Source organism: Dendrobates tinctorius, unplaced genomic scaffold (assembly GCF_039654945.1).
Source record: "Dendrobates tinctorius isolate UK_male_01 unplaced genomic scaffold, ASM3965494v1 ptg000084l, whole genome shotgun sequence".
Classification (NCBI taxonomy): Eukaryota; Metazoa; Chordata; class Amphibia; order Anura; family Dendrobatidae; genus Dendrobates; species Dendrobates tinctorius.
Window position 1 is genome coordinate 32,048,306 of NW_027361752.1, and position 25,189 is coordinate 32,073,494.

General features: G+C 44.9%; 1 protein-coding gene across 4 annotated transcripts in view; it reads right to left on the reverse strand.

The window, feature by feature from the left end:
* The window catches only part of APP (amyloid beta precursor protein), a 321,957-nt gene that overhangs the window by 43,898 nt on the left and 252,870 nt on the right, over window positions 1–25,189 (reverse strand). For 3 of the 4 annotated variants that reach the window (XM_073584514.1, XM_073584513.1, XM_073584515.1), the window contains 3 exons: window positions 18,202–18,335; window positions 14,845–14,919; window positions 10,097–10,255 (listed from right to left, as the gene is read on the reverse strand). In XM_073584514.1, the coding sequence (XP_073440615.1) occupies window positions 10,097–10,255; window positions 14,845–14,919; window positions 18,202–18,335 (368 nt within the window). Of the gene's footprint in view, window positions 1–10,096; window positions 10,256–14,844; window positions 14,920–18,201; window positions 18,336–23,222; window positions 23,239–25,189 lie in introns of all 4 variants that reach the window. The other variant, XM_073584516.1, reaches the window with a different exon arrangement.

The following is a 25,189-nucleotide window of genomic DNA, read 5'->3' on the forward strand; positions in this document are numbered from 1 at the left end:
GGGGGCGGTTCAGTTCGATAGGTGTCACAGGTCCGGGTCCGGCGCCTCCCATCTTCTTGCGTCACCACCCTCCTGCTTGATTTACATGCTCCCCGGCATTGCGCTCCTGCGCAGGCGTATTTATCTGCCCTGTTGAGGGCTGAGCAGATTCCTGCAGTGCTCAGCCACTGTCTCTCTCTGACCTTTCTCGGCGCCTGAGCACTGCAGGAATCTGCTCTGCCCTCAACAGGGCAGATAAATACGCCTGCACAGGAGTGCAATGCCGGGGAGCCATGAAGCAAGCAAAAGCGAGGCGCCGGACTCGGACCTACGACACCTATTGAACCGGACTGCCCCACAGTGTGTATAATAAAACTTATTTTTCTTATCTTTCAGGTCAGACCAGGGGCTAATCTACAGCATTATAGAATGCTGTAGATAATCCCTGAAAGGCAGCGTCTGTATCTTATAGTGGCCAAAACAGCTGACAGGTTCCCTTTAAATATAAAAATCTGTTTAAAAAAAAAAACAAACCTTTTTTTCCTGTTATTTTTCATAAAAATACAAAAATTGCTTTTATGGTGAAAAAAAGAGATCTGCAGGAAATCAGAGGAGGAAGTCTCCTCACTCCGCTTTATGTGGCGCCCAAGGTAAATTCAGTGACATCAAACATACATCGTTACATTTTTTAATTATGCTAATCTCTGACCCAGTTTAACTCTACTTCCCATCTTCTTCAATAAATTTGTTTTTTTTGCAGAGTTCACTCAGTAATTCCTCTGTTTTATCAGCGATGCGAACAGATTCTTAGTGTATCCAGGTGGAACTAAGTAATAGAAATCATATGCGCAGCCGAATTATACGGAGGGTCTAGAACACACACATCCGACTGTTATGGATGTTTCGTCTGTGGTTACAACAAAGAACCATGAAAAGAAAGATCCAAAGGTTTAGAAAAAGATGGCTCTACAGCTAACTTGGTCATTGCAGCTAAAAATTGATGACGCTAAAAAAGAATGCGCCCTCAACACTACTTACTATGTGCCATGGTAAAGGGAATCAGTCAGCAAGTTTTTGCTATGGATTCTGAGAGCAGCATGAAGTAGGGACAGAGAGCCCAATTCCAGCGATGCGTCACTTATTGGACAGCTCGGTGTAGTTTTAATGGAATTCCGGTTTTCTCTGCTGCAGATCTCGCAGTGCTCAGAATGCTGATCTGCATATAATCCTGCCCACACCATTGATTGGTGGCTTCCTTTGTACATTGTGATCAAGCCACCAATCAGAGGTGGGGGCGGGGTTACACAGATGACTGCCTAGCACGTGACACCTAGTCCCACAGTGATAACTTGCTGATAAAACACTGACTGATACTACAGCAAGCTATTGCGCAAGTGACACATCCCTGGAATCAGGCTCTCTGCCACTACATTATGCTTCTCTTAGATTAAATAGAAAAACTCTGCAGACAGATTTCCTTTCAGTGGTTGGAAGGACTTTGGGCTTCCTCAGGCTCCAGGACTTGTCAGAACGGATACATCTGTACCCCATGTCGCATCCCTTGCGGTTACTATGGTAATTACTTTATCAATATTCCATAAGCAAAAAAAAATCAATATAGAAATCTTCCAACCAACCCAGAGGCTCAAAAACTAGATTTATCAATAAGGGAACTCAACTTAAGTTGGGGTCTGGTGCCTCTAAGGCAACGGAAAGTAGACCAGTGTTCGAAATTGTACTGCAGTTGTTGGTCTCCTATAGTCTATAAATGGGTTCCAAGAAAATCCTACTATTCAAGAATGCTTTCATAGCATCTCAGGGCCAAATATCAATTGTGTAGTCCAGGATTAGTAGGTCTCTCCTACCTTTTCAAGGTATATCTTTAAGGTTGAAACAAATCACATGTGGTTGTCCTGAAAGAGGAGAGGGATTTGACTCAAACGCGTTGACAGTAGTGATGAGCGAGAATACTCGTTGCTCAGGTTTCTCCGAGCATGCTCGGGTGGTCTCCGAGTATTTTGGCGTGCTCGGAGATTTCGTTTCTGTTGATGCAGTTGTTGATTTGTGGCTGCTGGAAAGGCTGAATACACGTGAGGAATGCCTGTTTGTTAGAGAATTCCCACATGTATTCAGGCTGTCCAGCAGCCATAAATCATGCAGCTGAGGTGACCTCTGAGCACGCCAAAATACTCGGAGATCACCCGAGCATGCTCTGTGGAAACCCGAGCAAAACGTATACTCGCTCATCACTAGATGACAGTAAACCACCTTGAAATATTTTTATCCTCACATCAGTTTGTGAATCAGCAGCGCACTTGAAGTTCACATATCTTGGCTTTCTACACATTGGTCTCTAAGGTTATGTGCACATATCGAGCATTTGCAGCAGATTTTTCTGCACCAGAGCTTCGACAGAAAAAAAACATGGATTTTTGTGAGTACTCACCGTAAAATCCTTTTCTCCGAGACGCTCATTGGGGGACACAGAGACTGTGGGGTGTGTGCTTCTGCCGTCTGGAGGCTGACACTAAGTATACAAAAAAAGAGTTAGCTCCTCCTCCGCCGCATACACCCTCGCCCCCAGACCGGGCGTAACTCAGTTTAGTGCATAAGCAGTAGGAGAACGCGCCTTAAACTCAGGCAAGAAATTATACGTCTGAAAAAGGGACCACCCTGATCCTTACATAAGGATTTGTATAATTCAAAATAAACAGATGCCAACTGGCTAATAGGGTGGGTGCTGTGTCCCCCAATGAGCGTCTCGGAGAAAAGGATTTTACGGTGAGTACTCACAAAAATCCATGTTTCTCCTTCGTCTCATTGGGGGACACAGAGACTGTGGGACGTTCTAAAGCAGTCCCTGGGCGGGATCTTAGCTCACCCAATCCATGCTATTTTGCGCCCCTGATTAGAGGTGCGCAACTGCTGCCTGGAGAATCTTTCTTCCCAGGCTTGCATCCGAGGATGCCTGGGTATGTACGTTATAATGTTTGACAAACGTATGCAAACTGGACCAGGTAGCTGCTTTGCACACCTGTTCCGCTGAAGCCTGGTGTCGCAGTGCCCATGAGGCACCCACTGCTCGAGCCGAGTGTGCCCTGATCCCTGCCGGAACCGGCGTGCCACTGATTTGATATGATTCTTGGACTGTCAGACGAACCCATCTGGCCAAAGTCGCTCTGGACGCAGCGAGTCCCTTCCGCCGCCCTTCTGGAATCACGAATAGAGAGTCTGTCTGGCGGAATGGCGCTGTCCTTGTCACATATCTCCTAAGGGCTCTTACCAGATCCAGGGTGTGCAATGCCTTTTCTACCCTATGCACCGGTGCCGGGCAAAACGAGGGTAAGACAATGTCTTTGTTGATATGGAATGCAGAGACAACCTTCGGCAAGAAGGGGGGAGCTGGCCTTAAAACTACTTTATCCTTATAAAAAGTCAGGAACGGCGGTTTACAAGATAAAGCCGCCAGTTCCTAAACCCGCCTAATAGATGTTATCGCTACCAGAAAAACGACCTTCCTGGACAGGTAAGGTAAGGAGACTTCTTGTAACGGTTCGAAGGGAGGCTCCTGAAGGGCCCTGAGCACTAAGTTCAGGTCCCATGATTCCATCGGTACCTTATAGGGGGGTACTAAATGTGCGACCCCTTGCATAAACGTCCTAACCTGCCAGACCGAAGCGACCTTTCGTTGGAAAAGCACCGACAGGGCCGAGACTTGCGTTCTGAGTGAACTCGGAGCCAATCCCGCGTCCAGCCCTGCCTGCAGAAAAGCCAGTACGTTGGGGATCGAAAAAACCAGAGGAGCCACTCCGCAATCCCTACACCAACGGAAAAACACTTCCCAAGTCCGATGATATACCTTCGCCGAGGAAGGCTGTCGGGCACTCACCATCGTGGCCACCACATCGCGCCTGAATCCTGCCTGTGTTAACAGCCAAGATTCAATGGCCACGCCGTCAAACACAGGGCCCCTAAGTTCGGATGGCAGATCGGCCCCTGGGACAGTAAGTCCGGCCGATCTGGGAGACGCCAGGGTACGTCCACCACTAGTTGAACCAGATCTGCATACCAGGCCCGCCGAGGCCAGTCTGAGGCCAGCAGAATTGCTGGAACCTTCTCTCTCCTTATCTTTCTGATGACTCTTGGAAGCAGAGGTAGCGGGGGGGAACAAGTACGGGAGCCGAAACTGGCTCCACGGAAGCACCAGAGCGTCTGCTGCGATTGCCTGCGGGTCGAGGGATCGAGCGACGAACCTTTGAATCTTGGCGTTCTCTCTGGATGCCATAAGGTCCACGTCTGGTGTCCCCCACCGTTGGCAGATCTGTTGAAAAACCTCGGGGTGCAGGGACCACTCCCCTGCCGTGACCCCCTGTCGGCTGAGAAAATCCGCCGCCCAGTTTTCGATTCCCGGAATGTGCACCGCTGAAATTACCACGTGGTTTTTCTCGGCCCAACGCAGTACCAGCCCGACCTCGCGCATGGCTGCCTGGCTGCGCGTGCCCCCCTGATGGTTCACATACGCTACCGCTGTAGCATTGTCCGACTGAACGCGCACCAGCCGGTTTGTCAGCCAACGCTGAAAATGTTGCAGGGCCAATCGTATTGCCCGTATCTCCAGAATGTTGATCGGGAGAATTACCTCCCGAAAGGACCACCGCCCCTGGGCTGTGTGACTCTGGAAAACTGCTCCCCAACCCTGCAGGCTTGCATCGGTCGTCACCACCAACCACTGTTCCGGGGGAAAGGGTTTCCCCTGAACCAGAGACGAGTCGCGAGTCCACCACTGGAGTGACCGTCGGACCGGTGGAGACAAACTGCACCGATGATTGAGGGAAAGCAGCCTTCGGTCCCATGCTGACAAGAGCGCATGTTGAAGCGGACGGAGATGGAACTGGGCAAACGGGATTGCCTCCATCGCCGCCACCATTCTGCCCAACACACTCATGCCGTACCGGATGGATCTGGAGCCCGGCTGAAGAAGGTTCCGTACCCCCTGTTTGATCCTTTGCGCCTTGTCCTGAGGGAGGATCACCAGCCCCTGGGAGGTGTCGAAAACCATGCCTAGAAATACGATTCTCTGAGCCGGAACCAAGGACGACTTGTTCCGATTGATCAGCCAACCTAGGCGGGCCAGGGTATCCAGAGTGATACCGACATTCTCCTGGCACGCCTGAAACGACGGCCCCTTTACCAAAAGGTCGTCCAGGTAGGGTAGTACCGTTATGCCCCGAGCATGCAGGATGGCCATAACCACCGCCATTATCTTTGTAAAGACTCTGGGGGCAGTGGCCAGACCGAAGGGCAGAGCAACAAATTGGAAATGTCGCCCTCCGATCGCAAAACGCAGGAACCTCTGGTGTGGAGGAAAAATCGGGATGTGTAGATATGCATCCTGCACATCGATCGAGGCCAGGAATTCCCCTGGATCCATGGCTGAAATGACCGAACGGAGGGATTCCATCCGGAATCGCCTGACCCTGATAAATTTGTTCAGGATCTTTAAATCCAGTACTGGCCTTACTGTCCCGTCCTTTTTGGGGACTGAAAACAGGTTGGAGTAAAAACCTTGCGTCTCTTCGCTTTTCGGCACTGGGACAATGACCCCGTTGCGCTGTAGCGTCATTATAGCCTGCAACAGACCTTCCGCCTGCGATTCTGTTCCGGAGAGCCGGGAACGGAAGAAACGCCGTGGCGGGAGTCCGACAAACTCTATCTTGTACCCGGACGATATCAGTTCTGCCACCCAAGCGTCGCTTGCCACTGCGACCCAAACGTGGCTGAACCTTAGTAGGCGTCCGCCCACTCTGTCGTCCGTAGGTACGAAGTGCCTCGAGTCATTTTGCTGGAGGCTTTTGTGATCTGGCCCCCCTCGCTCTGGGCAAACGGCCTCGGCCTCTACCCAGCGGATTGGCCCTGTAAGAAACTTGCCTTTCCCTAATCTGACCATCATTTGCGGAGGTGGATGCCCTGGCCGAAGTCCACCTCCAGGAGCTACGAAAGGGCCGAAAACGCCTCTGCGTCTGCCTGAATGCCGGCCAACTCTTCTGCTGTGGTAGAAAACTACTCTTCCCCCCTGTGGCTTCTGAGATAAGCTTATCAAGCTTTTCACCGAACAACCGATTGCCTTGAAAAGGCAATGAGGTCAAGGATTTTTTAGAGATAGAATCCGCTTTCCATAATCTCAGCCATAATGCTCGCCTTACGGCGATTGCATTTGCTGCTGCCACAGCAGAACACTCGGCCGCATCCAGAGCGGCGCCGACGAGATAATCACTCGCTCCTGATATCTGATTTGTCACCTCCAAGATTTCCGCGGGCAGATCCCTGTCTTGGAGGGCCCTATGCAGAGTGTCTGCCCATGAAACCATGGCCTTAGCCACCCAGGTAGCCGCAAAGGAGGGGGCCAGAGCCGACCCTGCTGCCTCATACACTGAGCGGGCAAGCCCCTCTATGAGGCGATCAGTTGGGTCCTTAATAGAAGAACCGCTGGGTATCGACAATAGCGATCTTGATGCTAAACGTGACACCGGTGGGTCCACTACTGGTGACTCCACCCACCCTTTATGGAGTTCAGGAGGAAACGGATACTTTGCTTGCAGCGCCTTTTGCATTGCAAAGCGCTTATCCGGGTGTTCCCTATGTTTCTGGACTAGCTCCTCGAACTCCGGATGTGTGGCAAACCTTCTATGTGGACGCCTGGTTTTCTTGAAGGAGACCTTGTGACCTGAGGCCGTGGACACATCATCCTCGATCTCTAAAGTCTGGTTGACCGCCTCAATGAGGCTGTCCACCGAGTCCTGGTATCCCAGGCTTTCTGCATTCCAGGCTTCCTCCTCCTCCTCCTCGCCCTCGTCCTGATCGCTTCCTGAGCTTGGCGACAGGGAACGAGATGCCCTAAAAATCGCCGCCGACTCCCCAGAGGGCCCGGCCGACGGAGAACGAGCTCTCTTACCATGAGCTTGTCTGGTGCTGGAGCGGCCCGTAACGGACGAAGGGTCCTGAGACGTGGACGAGCTGTCTTCCGCTGGCAGACCACCATCCTTGACCCTGCCCGGGCCCCGAAGGGACTCAATTGCCTTCGTAAGGGACATCATAGAATGCGATAAAGACACTGCCCATTCTGGGGGGTCCTGACCCCTGGGCTCTGCAACCATGGGGGGCTCCTGGGCTCGCTCCGACTCACAGGCTTCGCAAAATTTACCCGGCTGCGCCTTAGGCAGCCTGACCCCACAGGAAACGCAAACAGCGTATAGGAAAGAGTGAGCTTTCCCTTTGCCAGACATATTGCAGGGTAGGGTAGGAGGAGGAGGGTAACCCCTTCCTTGACAACCAGTGCGGCACTCGAAACGGGGTTGCACTCACCCACCGGTAACGTCCCACCTCTTCCACGGGGTGCTCTGGACGCAGCGAAAACCCTGAGACGTGGACGAGCTGCTTCACGTGCCGTTACTCGCCGGGGGCACTGCGGTGCACTCTGGAGAGAGGCGGCGGGGCTTCCGACCGCACTCCGGCGAGGAAATGCGAGGAGGGGGAGGGGGGCGGGAGCCTCCGGTCACTGCGCGGAACTCGCGGCCCTCCCCATACAGCGGGGACCGCGGCCGCCGGCGGAGCTTCAGCCGTACTCCGGCGGGGACCTGCGAGGAGGGGGAGGAGGGCGCGCGCTCCCCGGTCACTGCGCGCCCGCCGCGCCCCCCCGGGCTGCCGGAAGTCAGTGGGCGGGGCTTCCGGCTACCACCGGAAGGGGCGGGCAGGCCTCGCGCGGCCTTGCGGATCTCCCCATACCGCGGCCGCCGGCGGGACTTCTGGCCGCACTCCGCATGTGGCACTACTCGCACCGGGTTCCACCGGGGAGAGAGTCGGGCCCCGTGAGAAAAAGTAACCCCGTCGGGCGGGGGAACAGACAGCCCCGCGGCGCATTCTGGGGGGTCCCGTTCCGGGGGGTGACCCTACAAAAAAAAGGTGAGCCTGGCCGCCGGGGGGGCTCTCTTGGGGTGCTCTCAACCCCATCCCTGGGCGGGGAGGGGGAGGCTACTGGGGGTGGATGCTTCGATCCCCTGGCTCACCTGCGCCTCCAACTGCACCCCTGGTGTCACTACCTAGGGGTGGAAGGGGCAACCTGAAATCCCGCGTTGCAGGAGAGGAACAAAACGTGGAGTCCGTTGGGGATCGCCCATCGCTCACACGTGCTCGCCCGTTGTAGTTCATGGGGAAATCGAATCCTCTTATCAGGATGCGTTGCCCCTCTTTACAAAATAAAAAAGAAAAATGGTTGTCTGGGGAAAAGTCCCAGATGTGTCCCTCGGTGTGGGAGAGAAAACACGTGGAGGACTACTCACACGTGGTCGCCCGTTGATGATTTGGGGAGATCGGACCCTCTCTATAGGATCCGTCGCCCCTGTCTTATCTTCAAAGAAAGGAAAAAAAAAACAAAAAACCTAGTCTGGAGCTCCAGACTGCGTGTGCCTCCATCAGACACTAAGCAAAAAACTGAGTTACGCCCGGTCTGGGGGCGAGGGTGTATGCGGCGGAGGAGGAGCTAACTCTTTTTTTGTATACTTAGTGTCAGCCTCCAGACGGCAGAAGCACACACCCCACAGTCTCTGTGTCCCCCAATGAGACGAAGGAGAAAAGCTGAATAAAATGTGCATTTTTCTGACATGTTTTTACTTGGGTTTTTTCCGCATTCATGTGAAATGCTGAAAGAATTATCATGACGCAGATTTGAAAAACACTCCTTGATGGTTCAAATTCGCAAAGAAAAAATAAGTAGAAGTGCACAAGATTTCAGAAATCTCATTCACTTTGCTGGTACTGTAAAGTGCTGCGTTTTTTTTTACCCTTGGAAAGAACAAAAAAAAAAAAAAAGGAAAAAAAACGTAGTTTATCAACAAGTATGACGTAAATTAATATGATGTACAACTTAAAATATTTAACTGGGAGAAACTTGTTTGGAAGAATCTGCAACTGAGTGAAGGAATGAAGTTAGGAGATAAAACTCCAAAGACATACTGATAGGGAATTTAGATTGTGAGCCCCATCAGGGACAGTGATGATAATATGTTCAAACTGTAAAGCGCTGCGGAATATGTTAGCGCTATATAAAAATAAAGATTATTATTATTATTATAAAACATTCATCTACTTTTTCTTTCCAGTGGGTGGAGGACCGTTTCTCTGTCCCCAATGGTGAGGGCCTTTCTATCTTGAGACAACAAGGACTTACATACTTACAAAGGACCCTGCAACCAATATAATGTCTTTTTGGACATCTTCCATCTATCCCATTATGAAATCACAAAGGTTGGAAAAAAAAGTCTTCGCTCAAATCAAGTTCTTACTGATTGATATAGCTGAATACTACAATGTCTAATGTTCTTCAGAGGCTGGAGAAGACCACAAGTCTAATGGGCATGTCACACTAAGAGATATCGCTAGCAATATCTCTATAACTTGTGACGTTATAGCGATATTGCTAGCGATATCGCTGTGTCTGATACTTACCTACAACCCGCTCCCCCGCTGGTTATCGCTGATCGCGCGAGAACGTCCTGGACCGTTTCTCGTTGTCAGCTTCCTGCGGCGCTTCCTGCTGTGACGACGAGCGACGCGTGGAGCCGGGCGGGAGGATGCAGGATCGCCTAGTTTGAAGGTAAGTAGTGACCCCCGTCCCCAGCGATGTCGCTGGTGAGATCTGCCTGTGTGGCAGCTCACTAGCGACCACTTAGCGATGCACCAGCGATCCTGACAGCGTCATATCGCTGGTCGGGATCGCTGGTGCATCGCTAAGTGTGACAGTACCTTAATACCAGTGGTAACGGATGACTATTATGTATCCTAGGGCTCCAGCCTTTGAAGTGTTCCCAGTGGGTGCACTCCATGTCGTTAGTGGCTACTTGCACCAGTCAGGATTTCCTCTGATCATAACCTTATAGGACATCTTATGTTATATTTTGAGTTGGTGTTACTTTGCTGAAGAACATCGAGTATCTCAGTAAGTTTTCTACACAAAAGTGAAAATTTGGAGCCTAAAACTCTATAAAGTACTGTAAATCTAACCCAACAACAGCTACAAGTAAACCTTCTTTGCATTACACACATGAAACTGTTCATCTCCTACCCTTGGTGGGTCAGATTGTAGCGCAGTGATATAATTTTCCAAGGCTACGCGTCGACGATCATTCAGTATGGCCTCCACTCGAACCATGTGAGTCTCAACCAGCTTCTGCCTCTCGTTGGCTGCCTCTTGTTCTAGCGATTCCACCTTCTCCTGGAAACGCTGTAAAGAACAGCAAGCAGTACATGAATTAACAGCTGAATGGAGTCAAAGGGTATGCACCAACAAAACGTACCAGACCTCACGGCTACCGCTCCCTTTGGGTTATGCCTGCCAACTTTCATAAAATCTGCTTGAGGTGGTAAGTGATTGCGTCTTGTAGTTAACATTTATTTGCATAAAAATGAACTAAACATAAATCGATGATATAGGATAGGATCCTGCCTTAACGGCAAAGGAAATATCGAGGAAGCGTCTTACGGGAGGCTTGTGCAGCCATGTGTTCCTGGAATTCTCATTTTTTCGGAGAGCGTCCCGGACATTCTGGGAAAGTTAATGAGCATGGTCTAAGCTACGGACTCTGGAAATCAAAATAATTTGCAACCTTGCATACTGGGAAAGCTATTATTGAGATCCTCAGTAGCACGTTGTTTTATCTGCCTCCTTTTTAGAGGGAACACTGACGAAAGATTCCCTCACTACTCTGGGAGGCAGCAAGGCAAACAATTCCATTTTGAGTTTTCCATTTAATTTCTCAAAAAGAGAAACGCAAAAGCTATGCTGAGAATAGTAGCAGAAAATGGTTATGGTGACCACACCTTTTTTAATAAAAAAACAAAAAGAAACTAAAAAAATCCATCAAAGTTGGCTACAATCTATAGTCTTACTAATCTCATTGAAAAATAATATTGTGCAGCCTAGAAGACCCTCTGGGCCATGACCACTGCGCCCCTCCTCTGTCTCTGTCCTTTCCCGCACACAGCTCCTGTCTGAGCACGCGCACACAGCTAACCTGCTCTTTGTGCTCTCCTGCCTCCTGATCTGTGCACTTCTCAGGGGTCTATTGTGTGGTCAATGGGGGTCTCAAGACTCGGGCCCTCACCGATTTCCAAGCAATTCAAATGCCTGTTAAATATGCAAAATCAGGAATAAACCCAAGTTCCTCTTTAGGGCGTGGTATTGAGCGCTTGTAGATGTATACCTGCTAAAAATCACTTGTGCGGTTGATCAGTGGTATGGTGCACGCTACATTTATTTTTGCGCATTTGACATGTCTCCTTTGACCCCTCGATACAGTTCCGCATGGTAGAAATTGATTTCTTTTGTGATTGGCATTGGAATATATTTTACTGATGTGGATTATGCTTATTTCAGCATATTTGTAATCTTGATAGGAGTTTGCTGCAATTACGTAAATGCAGAAATAAATGAGGTCAGTCCCAAGAGGTCCATCAGTGTGTGTGGCATTCATCTCAAGTGTTTCCAGCTAATGACTCCTGTCCATTGCTATGACAGATGAGGCAATGCAGAAGAGTACAAGTGGCCAGCAGGCCTATTGTAGGACAAGGTTTGTTAGTAGTCCATATGGACTATATGTCAGATCTGTAGATGGTTAACCATCTGTGAAGATGCTTCCTTAATTAACAATGTTAGTACAATGGCAACCACTCAGATTAATGCTACCATTCCATACATTGATAGTAAAATAAAAGTTCTTAGGGGCATAAAGCCATTTTTTTTTGGTCATAAATACAGAAATCTGTACTCAAGGTGGCCAAAACGCAACCGACGAATTTGATGGGATAGGTCAACCATCTAATGATTCGCCTCCAAAGCAAATGTTGGGGGAGGGGTGGGAGAAGGATTACGCATGATCAAACTCAACATGTCCTATCCTTGGTTCTTAGAGGACATAAGCTAGTGTCAGGGACATTGAACGATGCTTATTCCCTTCCCAACCAACTGTGAACATAGGCATGCTCAGCTGAACCAAACATACGTGTGTGCGGGATTTGGCAGGAATACCTGGTGGCCAAACAAGGATAATATATGTAAATGTTTATGGGGGCAATTAATTTTAAAAAGAAAAAAGGAAAACAAAGATGACCCTTAAGGGAGAAAACCGCAAAGTGCTGACATAAAGGAGATGGTCACAGAACCCCATTAAAAAAGACTCACAAGAACGTTCCTTTCCTAAAGCCTTAAAGGGGTTTTGAACAGTTATGGCATGTCCACAGGATATGGGGTAAATATATTGGGAATGCGAGGGCCACCAATGGGACATGCATCTATCTTTGAAATAGGGCCCTAACGCCCACCACTTCTTCAATTTATTTTTGATATAGAGGCGAGTCCCATTGGTGGGATCCACATTTATTATGCGCCACAAATGTATGACATAGGAATACCCCTATTAAAAATTTCAGCCACAGACATAGTTCCCTACAAGCATTAGCCACAATGACCCGATAATTACTGGCCCCAGCATTTCTTCCACTAACACCTCATTTTAGAACAGCAGTTTAGTCGATAAGTTCACTTGGGGGGCTGCTCATGGAGAGATGTCATACAACAAGTGGCTGGACACTAACATATAAGAAAAAGTGGTCAGAACCATAGTGCCTCCTGTCATAATGGGTTACTATGAAATGAGGCACCCACTCAGAGCCTTAGAAGACAAAAAGGCAATTTGGAACATCAAAGAATCAATATTTTAATGTTCCATTAAGAAGACTGAGAATTTTGGTATGGTCCAGGATAAATTCAGGAATATGTTCTTATTGTGCATTCAAGTCTTTTGCAGTTTTTTAAGATACCTTGTGTAGCGCTCTTACTCACATCCATGGGATGCTCTGAGAACAGCTACTACACAGTGTACAGAGCAGTGCGGCCCGGCTCCTTACACTATTTACAGATTATCAGTGCAGGTGCCGACTGTCGGACCTACATCCATCTGATATCCATGATCTGTACTACGTACAATCCATTCAGTATCAAAGCCCAAGACAACTCAAAGGATGGTGAAACTATAAAGCGCTAATTGTTCTGCTAGACATACAAGTGCTTCTCACAAAATTAGAACATCAAAAAGTTAATTTATTTCAGTTGTTAAATACAAAAAGTTAAACCTCATATTATATAGAGTCATTACAGAGTGATCTATTTCACGTGTTTATTTCTGTTAGTGTTGATGATTATGGCTTACAGCCAATGAAAACCCAAAAGTCATTATCTCAGTAAATTAGAATACTTTATAAATGTTGGCCTGCTGAAATGAATGATCAGTAAATGCACGCAATACTTGGTCGGGGCTCGTTTTGCATAAATTACGGCATCAATGTGGAGTGGAATGGAGGCGAAAAGCCTGTGGCATTGCTGAGGTGTTATGGAAGCCCAGGTAAGACGCTTCTGGCATTGTCTATTGGTCATGAGTGGCTGACACAAGGAATGCGACACTTGTAGCCCATGTCCTGGATACTTATGTGTGTGGTGGCTCTTGAAGCAATGACTCCAGCAGCAGTCCACTCCTTGTGAATATCCTTCAAATTTTTGAATGACCTTTTCTTAACAATCCATTCAAGGCTGTGGTTATCCCGGTTGCTTGTGCACCTCTTTCTACCACACTTTTTCCTTCCACTTAACTTTCCATTAATATGCTTGGATCCAGCACTCTGTGAACAGCCAGCTTCTTTAGCAATGACCTTTTGTGGCTTACCCTCCTTGTGGAGTGTCAGTGACTGCCTGCTGGATATCTGTAAAGTCAGCAGTCTTCCCCATGATTGTGGAGCTACTGAAACAGACTAAGGGACCTTTTTAAGCACTTAGGAAGCCTTTGCAGGTGTTTTTTTGTAAATTATTCTAATGTACTGAGATAACTTTTGGGTTTTCATTGCCTGTAAGCCATAATCATCAATAATAACAGAAATAAACACGTGAAATAGATCACTCTGTCTGTAATGACTCTATATAATATATGTTTCACTTTTTGTATTGAAGAGCTGAAAAAATGAACTTTTTGATGATATTCTAATTTAGTGAGAAGCACTTGTATATGTTTCCCTATAAGGGAAGAGTCAAACAGTCGCATAAATCGGATGTAGATCAGAACGCAAGGCTCGGACTGGCCGGCGGCTCTCCTGACCAGACCATGAGAGCCTCTGTTTCTATGCAGCGGTCACACTCGGGTCAGGAGAGCCACTGGCCAGACCGAGTCTTGCATTCCGATCTATATATGATTTATACGGCCGTGTGACTCTTCCCAAAGATTTATAGCTATCCTATGACTAAGCAACAATCCAGAATATTTGATAGTACAAAACCTGTCAGGTCTCATCAATACTGAATGAAAGGAATTCACCCCAGTGAAAAAACCCTTGAGTGTTGAAGTGACGCCATGCAGACTTGTCCAGTGTGGACTCGCTAATGCAGTGTTTCTCAACTCCAGTCCTCAAGACCCACCAACAGGTCAAGTTTTCAGGATTTCCTTAGTATTGCACAGGTGATAATTTCATCACCTGCTCAAGCATTAACAGCATCACCTGTGCAATACTAAGGAAATCCTGAAAACATGACCTGTTGGTGGGTCTTGAGGACTGGAGTTGAGAAACACTGCTCTAATGGCTGACGGCTCAGTTGAGGTCACGCTACATATTCACACAGCGAACACTGTATTTCAGCCTCATAAATAAACACTAACACTAATGCTTTAGGTCAGCTCTAGACATATCTTGCAGATGCCCTAATTCAAAGGCATCAGTCCTCATACCAGATGGCTATTAATCTATTAACCAAAAGTCCTAGTTCCCTATTACCTCTATCACAGCCTTCTTGTCTGCTTTTGGAAGATTCTTGGCTTGACCCTCAGCTTCTTCCCATTCTTTCATGACCTGCACAAAGAAAACCAACTATGAATTAAACACCACATTGGAATGCCAATTAAAGTACAGCAGCATTGCATATCAAGACTTAAAGGGAACCTGTCACCAGGTTTTACCTATACTGTCTGAGAGTAGTATGATGTAGGGGCAGAGACCCCAATTCCAATGAAGTATCACTTACTGGGCTACTTGCTGCCAATTTGATACAGTCACTGTTTTATCTGCTGCAGATCTACCAGTTTTCTGAATGCTGAGCTCTGTATAACCCCGCCCACACCACAGATTGGCAGCTTTCTGCCCATGTACACAGAAAGCTGCCAATCAGGAATGGGGGTGTGGTAATACAGAGCTCATGAATATGGAGGACAACCTGGGCAGCAGGTTTACTAGTCCTCTAGTGATAATCTCCTGATGAACAAAACAGTGATTTTATCTAAACTACAGCAAGCAGCCCAGTAAGTGACATCACTGGAATCGGGGTTTCTGTCTCTATATAGTGCTGCTCTCAGATTAGGTGTCAAAAACCTGGTGACAAATTCTCTTTAAAGGGGTTTGTCTCATGAAGGGCACATGAGGGCTTTTGAACATCACAGAGGGGCTTCCTACACATCAGGAATCCTCCTATCCATATTTGCCAAAACAGAGAACCATTTTATGCTAGTGGCTCCTGTTCTAGCACACTGATATTACACGGATTGCCATTTATCTAAATGATGACAACCATGCAATACTATATTTCCCCAGCAGTGGCCGCTGTAGCCTGGGCATGCGTTCCATGAGCGGAGCTTTGGGCGATCAAACTGATTGGCTCAGCAGACACATTTTCAAGGTGCTACCTACTATTTTTTTCCTCTAGCTCTTCACTTCCAGTACCGAAATATTACAGAAACATTTATGAAGAAGGTGACTCAGAAGACGTCCTTGCCCACGGATCTTTCTGTAATGGAGAACAAGCAAACTACGCTCCCAACCTTAAATTATAGGCAATAGCTTTAAAATCTGTAAATGACATAAAACCCGGCCTGAAGAACATACACTGCAGATTCATAAAGCTAATCCTACACATTACACAGCTTCATTTTCCCTGCGCCTCCGTTATTTATGAAGTAGGACGCGGTGTTCCTGAGACACTGTTATTTACCCCGTGGTTATTTATTAGAGCGAATGATTTATAAATAGGTCAAAATATTTATCTGCAGTTTCCACCGCCATATTCTGTAATAATGTGGATATGTGGGAAGAATACAAAGCAGGGGAGAGGTGAGGACTATACTATCCATTCTGCCGCCTGAAAGATACTTCACCTACCTAAAGAGAAGGGAAGAGGAGGTGCGCTTTTCAAAGAACCTTTTTAGATTTAAATTCATATTATACCAGTACAAGCAGTAAAGTCGTCAGTGTTACATTACAAAATTTGATGACAGCAGGCACTAAGGTTACATTTTGCATAGCAAGTCATATACTCTGCGCTGAAGGTCTTCCTATGTCCAAACTGTCACACATGCAACTCCACTGACCCAAAAGCAAAAAAAAAAAAAGTTGGCTCCAATGTGCACAAAACCATACACATGAGCCACAGAAGTTTTGCGATTCTAACCTATTGAGAAATTAAACAAAACTGCTATTTTTAAGCCTAAAGATCAGTGGCATGTTTGGAAGAAAGAAAGACGTTTGTTTAAAAGAATGAAGCATCCACTGAAAAGAACAAGTATGGAGGTGTCTTGGTGATACCTACAGTGAAGCATGAAGGGCACGCGATGATACCAACAGTGAAACATAAAGGTGGTTTGGTTATGCCAAAAGTGAGCATGGCGGTGGCTCAGTGATGCGTACATTGACGTATAATCGTGGTTCGTTAATGCCTACAGTGAAGAATGATGGAGGCTTGGTGTTCCTACAATAAGTGATGCTAGGGTAGACAGTGATGCAGGGTAGACAGTGAAGCAAGGGTAGACAATGACGCAAGGTGGTGGATCGGTGAGGTCTACAGTGAAGTATGGCAGTGGCTTAGTAATTTCTACAGTGAAGCATAGCAGTGACTTAGTAATTTCACCAGTGAAGCATGGAAGTGACTTAGTAATTGCGGTGACTCAGTGATGCCTAAAGTGAAGCATGGTGGTAGTTGTGTTAGATTTACAGTGAAGCATGGTGGTGGCACAGTGATGCCTCCAATGAAGCATGGTGGTGGATGAGTGATGCCTACAGCGAAGCATGGTGTTGGCTCACTTATCTACTATTTAGCATGGCTGTGGCTCGAAGTACACAAATATTTGGTTTCAGAAAATGTCCTGTTATATTCTGCAGAGGTCATCAATGTCACCTGACTTGAAACAGATAGGAAAACTTTAGTGGGATTTGAAGAAGGCAGCTGCAATATGAAAACCAAAGAATACTAATGAAATGGAGGCGAATAACCATTAAGAAGGGGTTATGATTTCTCAGGATCGCTGCCAGAGCTGGTGTCTCACTGTGGATCATATTTACAACAGGTCACAATAGTGATGGCTCTATTATGCACCAAAGAAGAGGGAATAACTCTGAACCTGCAGAAGTCAGTAAAAGCTACATTTTTTTTGGTTACTTTGGAGAAACCACTTGTTATTTTAGTTGTGTTCAACTATTTCCATTGTCCTTGTTTGATAAGTTTATTGCAATCAGCAGGAAGTCTGTACATTTTGCAAATAAAACTATCTTGCAATGGGGGGGGGGGGTTAAAGGGAATCTGTCAGTAGGATCCTCTTTCCTAAGCCATTTATATGGGCACGCAAGTCATACGAAGCTGAATAAAATGATAACTTATTCCAGAGAAATCCACATTTTTCTCAATGTATAAATTATCTGTTAAGATTTATGGGCCGGACAGAAATCTCCCGGAAAATCTGCCTCCAGGGCTTATTTTAACTGAAAGGGGGCATTACTGGTGTGAGTCATGTAATCACTGACAGTCTACGCCCTTGATATACATGTCTCACACTGGTAATGCCCCCTTTTATTTAGAATAATCTCTGGAGGCAGATTCTCAGGGAGCTCTATGACCGGCCCATAGATCTTATCAGCTTCTTTACATAAGAACAATGTGGATTTCTCTGGAATAAGACATCGGATCCCAGATATCAAGGTATCATTGTATTCAGCTTCCTATGACCTGTATGTCCATATAGACGGCTTAGGAGGGTTTATTCTACTGACAGATTCCCATTACATAATTTTAATTGTGACTTTATCTTCCTATATAAATACGACAGAGTGGTGAGCAGACGTCTACGACGGCAGCACCGCCTAACGAATTACCTCAGACATTCTCTCCCGGTGTTTGCCTTCAAGACGCTCTTTGGCTTTCTGGAATCGATCGTGCTCATTTTCATCATTAGGATTTTCTAGGTATTTGTCAACGGCGTCGGGGGTGCTGGCGGCAGTGGTGGGAACTAGACATTTTGTTAAAGGGGGGAGGAAGAAAAAATAAAGTTTAAAAAGTCAGTAGAAATATGCAAGAACATTACTTAGAATGATGACATTCGGCATTCGCACACAGGGTTAGAAGGTTTGCTGAAGCGTCTAATGGAAATTCCATCAGAAGAGGGTTAATACAGGAACACTTAAAATAAGGGAAAACGCGTTATACAGGTCCATGACATACCATAAAGCCAAATTTACTAAAAAGCATTCCCACTACCCCAAAAATAAAAATATATCCTTGACCTAGAGTCATCCTCTCGGGACCTTGTGTTCTTCTTTAACTTTTGACCCATTACTTAAAAAAGTGGCATCATTCCCCCCAGGGATGACATCACTGATGTGCACAACAGCAAAGCTCAGAAAAACTAAAGGGGCTCTCTCCTTTTAGAAAACTTTTTCCTGCTGGCTCACTTTGTTAAAGAACAAAACCCTGGGCATTACTTTCCCTTCATGGGTACAGCGTCATGTCACTGAGGCTGCTCCTGTGATGTCATGTTAACAGCACTGCAGCCAATCACAGAGCTAAGCGGCTCTGTAACTGTAGATGGTACAATCACAATCCACTGAGCTCGGTGATTTGTTGCAGCGCTGTTGTTAGGACATTGCTACTGCAAAAGAGGCCAGGGCATTGCCAGAGACCGCGCTGAACGAGACGAGGGTAAGTAAATTGAGATTTGTTTTGTGAGATTGAACCAATTCTTAAATACATTTGTTTGGGGCTAAGAATTATTTTTGTAATTGGATCGGTCAATGAGATTGTGCTCATGAGAGAGTTTGCAGCTCTTTTATCAATCTTTTTTTAGAGCTCCTCTCGGGTGATTTATGGGCACAGAACACATCAAAGTTGAATATGCAGGGAGATAAAAAGACTGTAAAAGCCAAAAGGTGCAAAATTTTATGTAAGTGCTTCCAAAGTATCTGCTCCACACTCTGGACACTGTGCTGACAGACACAGCTCCCCCCTCTATGCCACAGCTCGCACTGATGTGCCATCCTGGATGAGCTGCACTACCTGAGCAACTTGTTTGGCATGTAGACACCGCCTCATGCTACTGTACAGTACCTCTAGGGGTGAGAGCAATGAAAAAATGCAAAAAATGACCAAAACAGCAAAAAAGGATGAGAACAGAGAAATTGTTTGTGGTCACCCCTTGCAGAACCACTGATTAACAGGGGTTCTCTTGCTAATTTATACCCATTATCTGTTACATTTGCACGACAGTAGGAGAAATGGTGTTGTTTCATAACTGGACAGGTTGATTTCACAGAAGTGTGATTGACTTGGAGCTACATTGTGTTGTTTAAGTGTACCCTTTGAGCAATATGTATAAATATGTGTATATATATATATATATATATATATATACATACACACATATATATATATATATATACACACACACACCTACAAATTGAAGTATAAATTACATATTATATATATATATATACACATACATAAAATATACATAATACATATACCGGATGTAATTAAACGGCAATGATATTGATAAACTATCCTTTCAGATATTCAATATTAGATTGATGGGGGTCCAGCACCTGGCAAATCCCCTCAACGATCATTCTTTTATGTCACAGTAATAGATAACCCCTTTATTAAGCCAGCCATAGATGAGAATTGTTATTAATAAATAAAAACAACAGTATAAATATTATCGCCCCTGGTATTTTCTAGGAGATTTATATGTTTTTTTGTTCTGTTTAAGATGTGGAAAATATGTCGGTAATTCTGAGCTAATATCTCATACAGGAGTGCACCCTTTCCATTTTGTTTTTTTAACAGCACTAGTGGTTGTGTATGGTAATACAACTCAGAAACAAAATTGGAGCTGGCAGATCCTTTTTCTTTTTATTCCTCTAATCGCACAACCTCCTTAACACGAGCCATTTAAGGAGGCAAATATTCGATAAAAATGTGCAGTGATTAGACGCTGGAAGTTGTGATGTCCCTTTAATTATGTCCCATAGGACAGCAGCGTCGGAGGAGTCTGGAAGCCCCTGGTCTACAAACAATGACCTGGTTTGGCCCGGTAGAAATTGAGAAAATTTGTACAATCCTATCGTTTACCTTGTAAGGAACAGTACGGGATGCATTATGTCAGATTAGATGTATACGGTCTGTGTGTCTATTGATGTATTATGTATTATGTGAAGTCATTGCAACTGGAGGAAATAATTGGTAATACTGGGAGTTGTGTTCTTGTTCCGGAACACTGCGGGTCAACAGAAAGGAAAACATCAAATCCCTTATGTAATACTTTGATTATGTCTTGCGTTTCCTTCTGACTGCTGTTGTGAATCTTTTTATTTTTGATGCTTATGTTGTTGTCGAAACATTCAGCTATATCCGATGTTGACAGCTAATGAATGTCCTGCGGAGCCGCAACCACAAGTACAATTATCTACACTCCATCCGCTCCAGGTACCGTATGTATAAAGTAAGCTGCCGGCTCCGAGATACAATTCCCTGTATAAATCAGGAGTAAAGTGGATTTCCCTTTACCCTGGAACATCACAGATAAGTCTTTGAGTTAACCCCTCGAAGACGACCATTTTTCTTTTTTTTGTTCCGTCCTTGCCTTCCGGGAGCCATATATCTTTTTATTTTTGCGTCCATATAGCAGTATGAGGGCTGGTTTATTGAAGGACAATTTGTAGTTTTAAAGGACACCATTCATTTTACCATGTAATTTACTGAAAAACTAATTGGGTGGAATTGAAAAGAAACACAAAAACAGCAATTCTGCTGCGGTTTTGGAGTTTTGTTTTTACGATGTTCACTAGACAGTAAAAAAATATTTGGTCACTTTATTAGACAGGTCACTATAGTTCTATGGTTACCAAATTTATATAGCCTTTTTTTTGCTGTTCTAGTTTTAAAAAATAAAAAAAGATACTTGGAACAAAAAAAAAATGGAAACATTTAGGGCAGCCTTATTTTTTTTATTTTTCGATCAATTAAGTTGCACGAGTGTTTTTTTGTGTTATTTTACAGAGCGAACTGTAGGCTTTGGCAGTAGAATTTTGGGGTTTCGGGCAGCAGGTATCAGCATAGGGTTCCCTTTAAATCATCATGGGGAGTTTTATAATGAAAGAGAAAAAGGCACAAAATGGTGAAATAGACTTTTTCAACTTTTTTTTTGTTTCTGCAACACAAAAAAAAACCACATTTCTTTTTTCAGCAATCTCATCCTCTAACTATATATACACCTAGTTTGATGCATTTTTTCAGAGCTCTCCAAGGCCTGAAATCATTACTGCTCAATACATTACAAAAGTTAATGTTCCAGCTGGGAGACACGAAGCCTCAGGCAAACCAGACTCAAAAAAAAAATGTATAAAAGGCAAAAAGAATAACACTATTTATTTTTCTTGACGAGACATCTATAAGTACACTCGCCCACATGCCTGCGGCGACCCTACCCCAAACCCACTCCCCCGGCAAACTTCCCAACCCCCCAAAACCCAACAAATTAATACACTTAACACCAAGTGATGGGTGAAGGTTGGTCACAGCTTTATTAAACTTTAAATCCAACCATTAGAAAGGCACTTCGATTTTATTAAGCCGTGCTCATCACCCAATGCCCTGTAGCATATTCACAGGCAAGTCGGCCAACGAGCCGTAAACTTGTGTCCTTTCTTTCCTTTACCAGCTGTGACTTGAAATCTAAGAAAGATAAAACAACATTGAACATTAAAAACTCATCATAACAAGGAAGGGAGGGTGGGACAAGCACCTCCAGGACCCGGTCAAGCCGCGGGAAAGAGGAAGTCAGGGGGCACAACACAGCATTATGTGGCACCAGGAAGGGGCTGTACTAGACCCCTTTACATTTCATTGGCCCTACAAATCATTAGCCAATCCCCCCCAGGTGGGTGGGCCAGCCAAAGCGTGCCTCAGGCATCATGGGAGAGAGGGGAAAAGAAGGGGTTGGGAGGGCGCCGCAGTCAGGCACCCTCCTTATCAGTGCAGTGCCTGCCATTCTACAGGAACTCATTGTTGGAGAAATGTTTTGTTCCACCTCTAGGCTACCGATGTGTCACAGCAGACAGCGATAACCGCAGACAGGCTGCATTTATCAGTCACAGATTAGACTCAATCATTTTTAAGAAATATGACTATAGTTTAGACTTTTCTTTTAACCCCTTAACTCCCGCAGCTTTTTTCGATTTTTCGCTTTTCGCCCTCCTTCTTTCCAGAGCCATAACTTTTTTATTTTTCTGTCAATATGGCAGTGTGATGGTTTATTTTTTGCGGGACGAGTTGTACTTTTGAACGACACCATTGGTTTTACCATGTCGTGTAGTCGAAAACGGGAAAAAAAATCCAAGTTCGGTGAAATTGCAAAGAAAGTGCAATCCCACACCTGTTTTTTACTAGGTTCACTAAGTGCTGAAACGGTCCTGCCTTTATGATTCTCCAGGTCATTACGAGTTCATAGACATCAAACATTTCTAGGTTCTCTTTTATCTAAGTGGTAAAAATTTTTTCCAAAGTTTGCTAAAAAAAAAAAAGCGCAATTTTCCGAGACCCGTAGCGTCTCCATTTTTCGTGATCTGGGGTCGGGTGAGGGCTTATTTTTTGCGTGCTGGGCTGACGTTTTTAATGATACCACTTTTGTGCAAATAAGTTCTTTTGATTGCCCGTTATTGCATTTTAATGCAATGTCGCGGCGACCAAAAAACGTAATTTTGGCGGTTTTAATTTTTTTCTCACTACGTCATTTAGCGATCGGGTTAACCCCTTAACGACCAAGCCATTTTGTAGGTTAAAGACCAGGCCTTAATTTTTGAAATCGGACCACTGTCACTTTATGTGGTTATAACTCTGGAACGCTTCAACGTATCCTGCTGAATCTGAGACTGTTTTTTCGTGACATATTGCACTTCATGTTAGTGGTAAAATTTCTTCGCTATGACTTGCGTTTATTTATGAAAAAATGGAAATATGGCGGAAATTTTGCAATTTTCAAACTTTTAATTTTTATGCCCTTAAATCAGAGTCATATGTCACAAAAAATAGTTAATAAATAACATTTCTCTCATGTCTACTTTACATCAGCACAAATTTGGAACCAAATTTTTTTTTTCTTAGGAAGTTATAAGGGTTAGAAGTTGACCAGCGATTTCTCATTTTTCCAACAAAATTTACAAAACCATTTTTTTTAGGGACCACCTCACATTTGAAGTGAGTTTGGGGGGTCAATATAACAGAAAATACCCAAAAGTGACACCATTCTAAAAACTGCACCCCTCAAGGTGTTCAAAACCACATTCAAGAAGTTTATTAACCGTTTAGTTACTTCAAGAGAATTGAAGCAATGTGGAAGGAAAAAATGAACATTTAACTTTTTTCCCAAAATTTTTTATTTGGACACAATTTTTTTTATTTTGTCAAGGGTATCAGGAGAAAATGATCCACAATATTTGTTGTGCAATTTCTCCTGAGTAAACCGATACCCCATGTGTGGAGGAAGAGCACTCTTTAGGCGCACGGCAGTGTTCAGAAGGGAAGGAGCATCATTTGAAATTTTGAATGTCAAATTGGCTGGAATCGAAAGCGGACGCCATGTCGCGTTTGGAGAGTCCCTGATGTACCTAAACAGTGGAAACCCCTCATAAGTGACCCCATTTTGGAAACTAGACCCCCCAAGGAACTTATCTAAATGTGTGTTGAGCACTTTGAACCCCCAAGGGCTACACAGAAGGTTATAACGTAGAGCTGTAAAATTAAAAAATCATATTTTTTCCACAAAAATGATCTTCAATGAGCTATAATTTTTCCATATTTCGGCCAACAGAGTCACGTGCAGGCTTGATATTTGCGGGAAGAGCTGACGTTTTTATTGGTACCATTTTTGGGCACATAACGTTTTTTGATCGCTTTCTATTCTGATTTTTCTGTTCATTTTTTGAATAAACAAAAGCCAGCAATTTAGGAAGGCTTCCCCCCCCCCCCCCTCCGTTCCGCATGTGGTAAAATCAGTATGTCAGCTTTATTCTTTGGGTCACTACGATTACAGCGATACCACATTTATATCTTTTTTTATGTTTTGGTGTTTTTTACACGATAAAAACTTTTATAGAAAAAATATTTTTGCATCGCTTTATTCTGCGAGCTATAACTTTTTTATTTTATTGCTGATGATGCTGTATGGTGGCTTGTTTTTTGCGGGACAAGATGACGTTTTCAGCGGTACCATGTTTATTTATATGCGTCTTTTTGATCGCGTGTTATTGCACTTTTTCCAAGCGTTATGATGATACTGCTTGGAAAAAGTATAATTTGTTACTTTTTTGTGTTTTTTTTTTTTTTTTTTAACGGCGTTCACTGAACGGGTTAACTAGGGTGATACTTTTATACATGGGATTTTTACGGACGTGGTGATACCAAACGTGTATTTTTTTTGTTGGTTTTATTTTTTTACATAAAAATGTGTAATTTTTAGGGGATTTTTTAGGGAATTTTTTATATATTTTGTAATAATTTTTTTACATATTTTTTTTTTAAAAATGTTTGTTTTTTTTACCTTGTCCCTTTATGGGACTTTCACTTTCACTTTAGGTATAATACATTACAATGCTCCAGCATTGTAATGCATTATACCAAAGCTGAGAGCTGCTGACACCATGCTGTGAGCATGATCTCACCAGCTCTCTGTAGGTAAATGACCCGGAGGTTGTCATGACACCTCCGGGTCATCATGGCACAGGTCGGGCCCCGCGATTACATCGCAGGGACGCCGACCTGAGGCAGAGGGCGCCCCCTACCCTCTGCCTCCCTCTCTGAACACTGCTATCA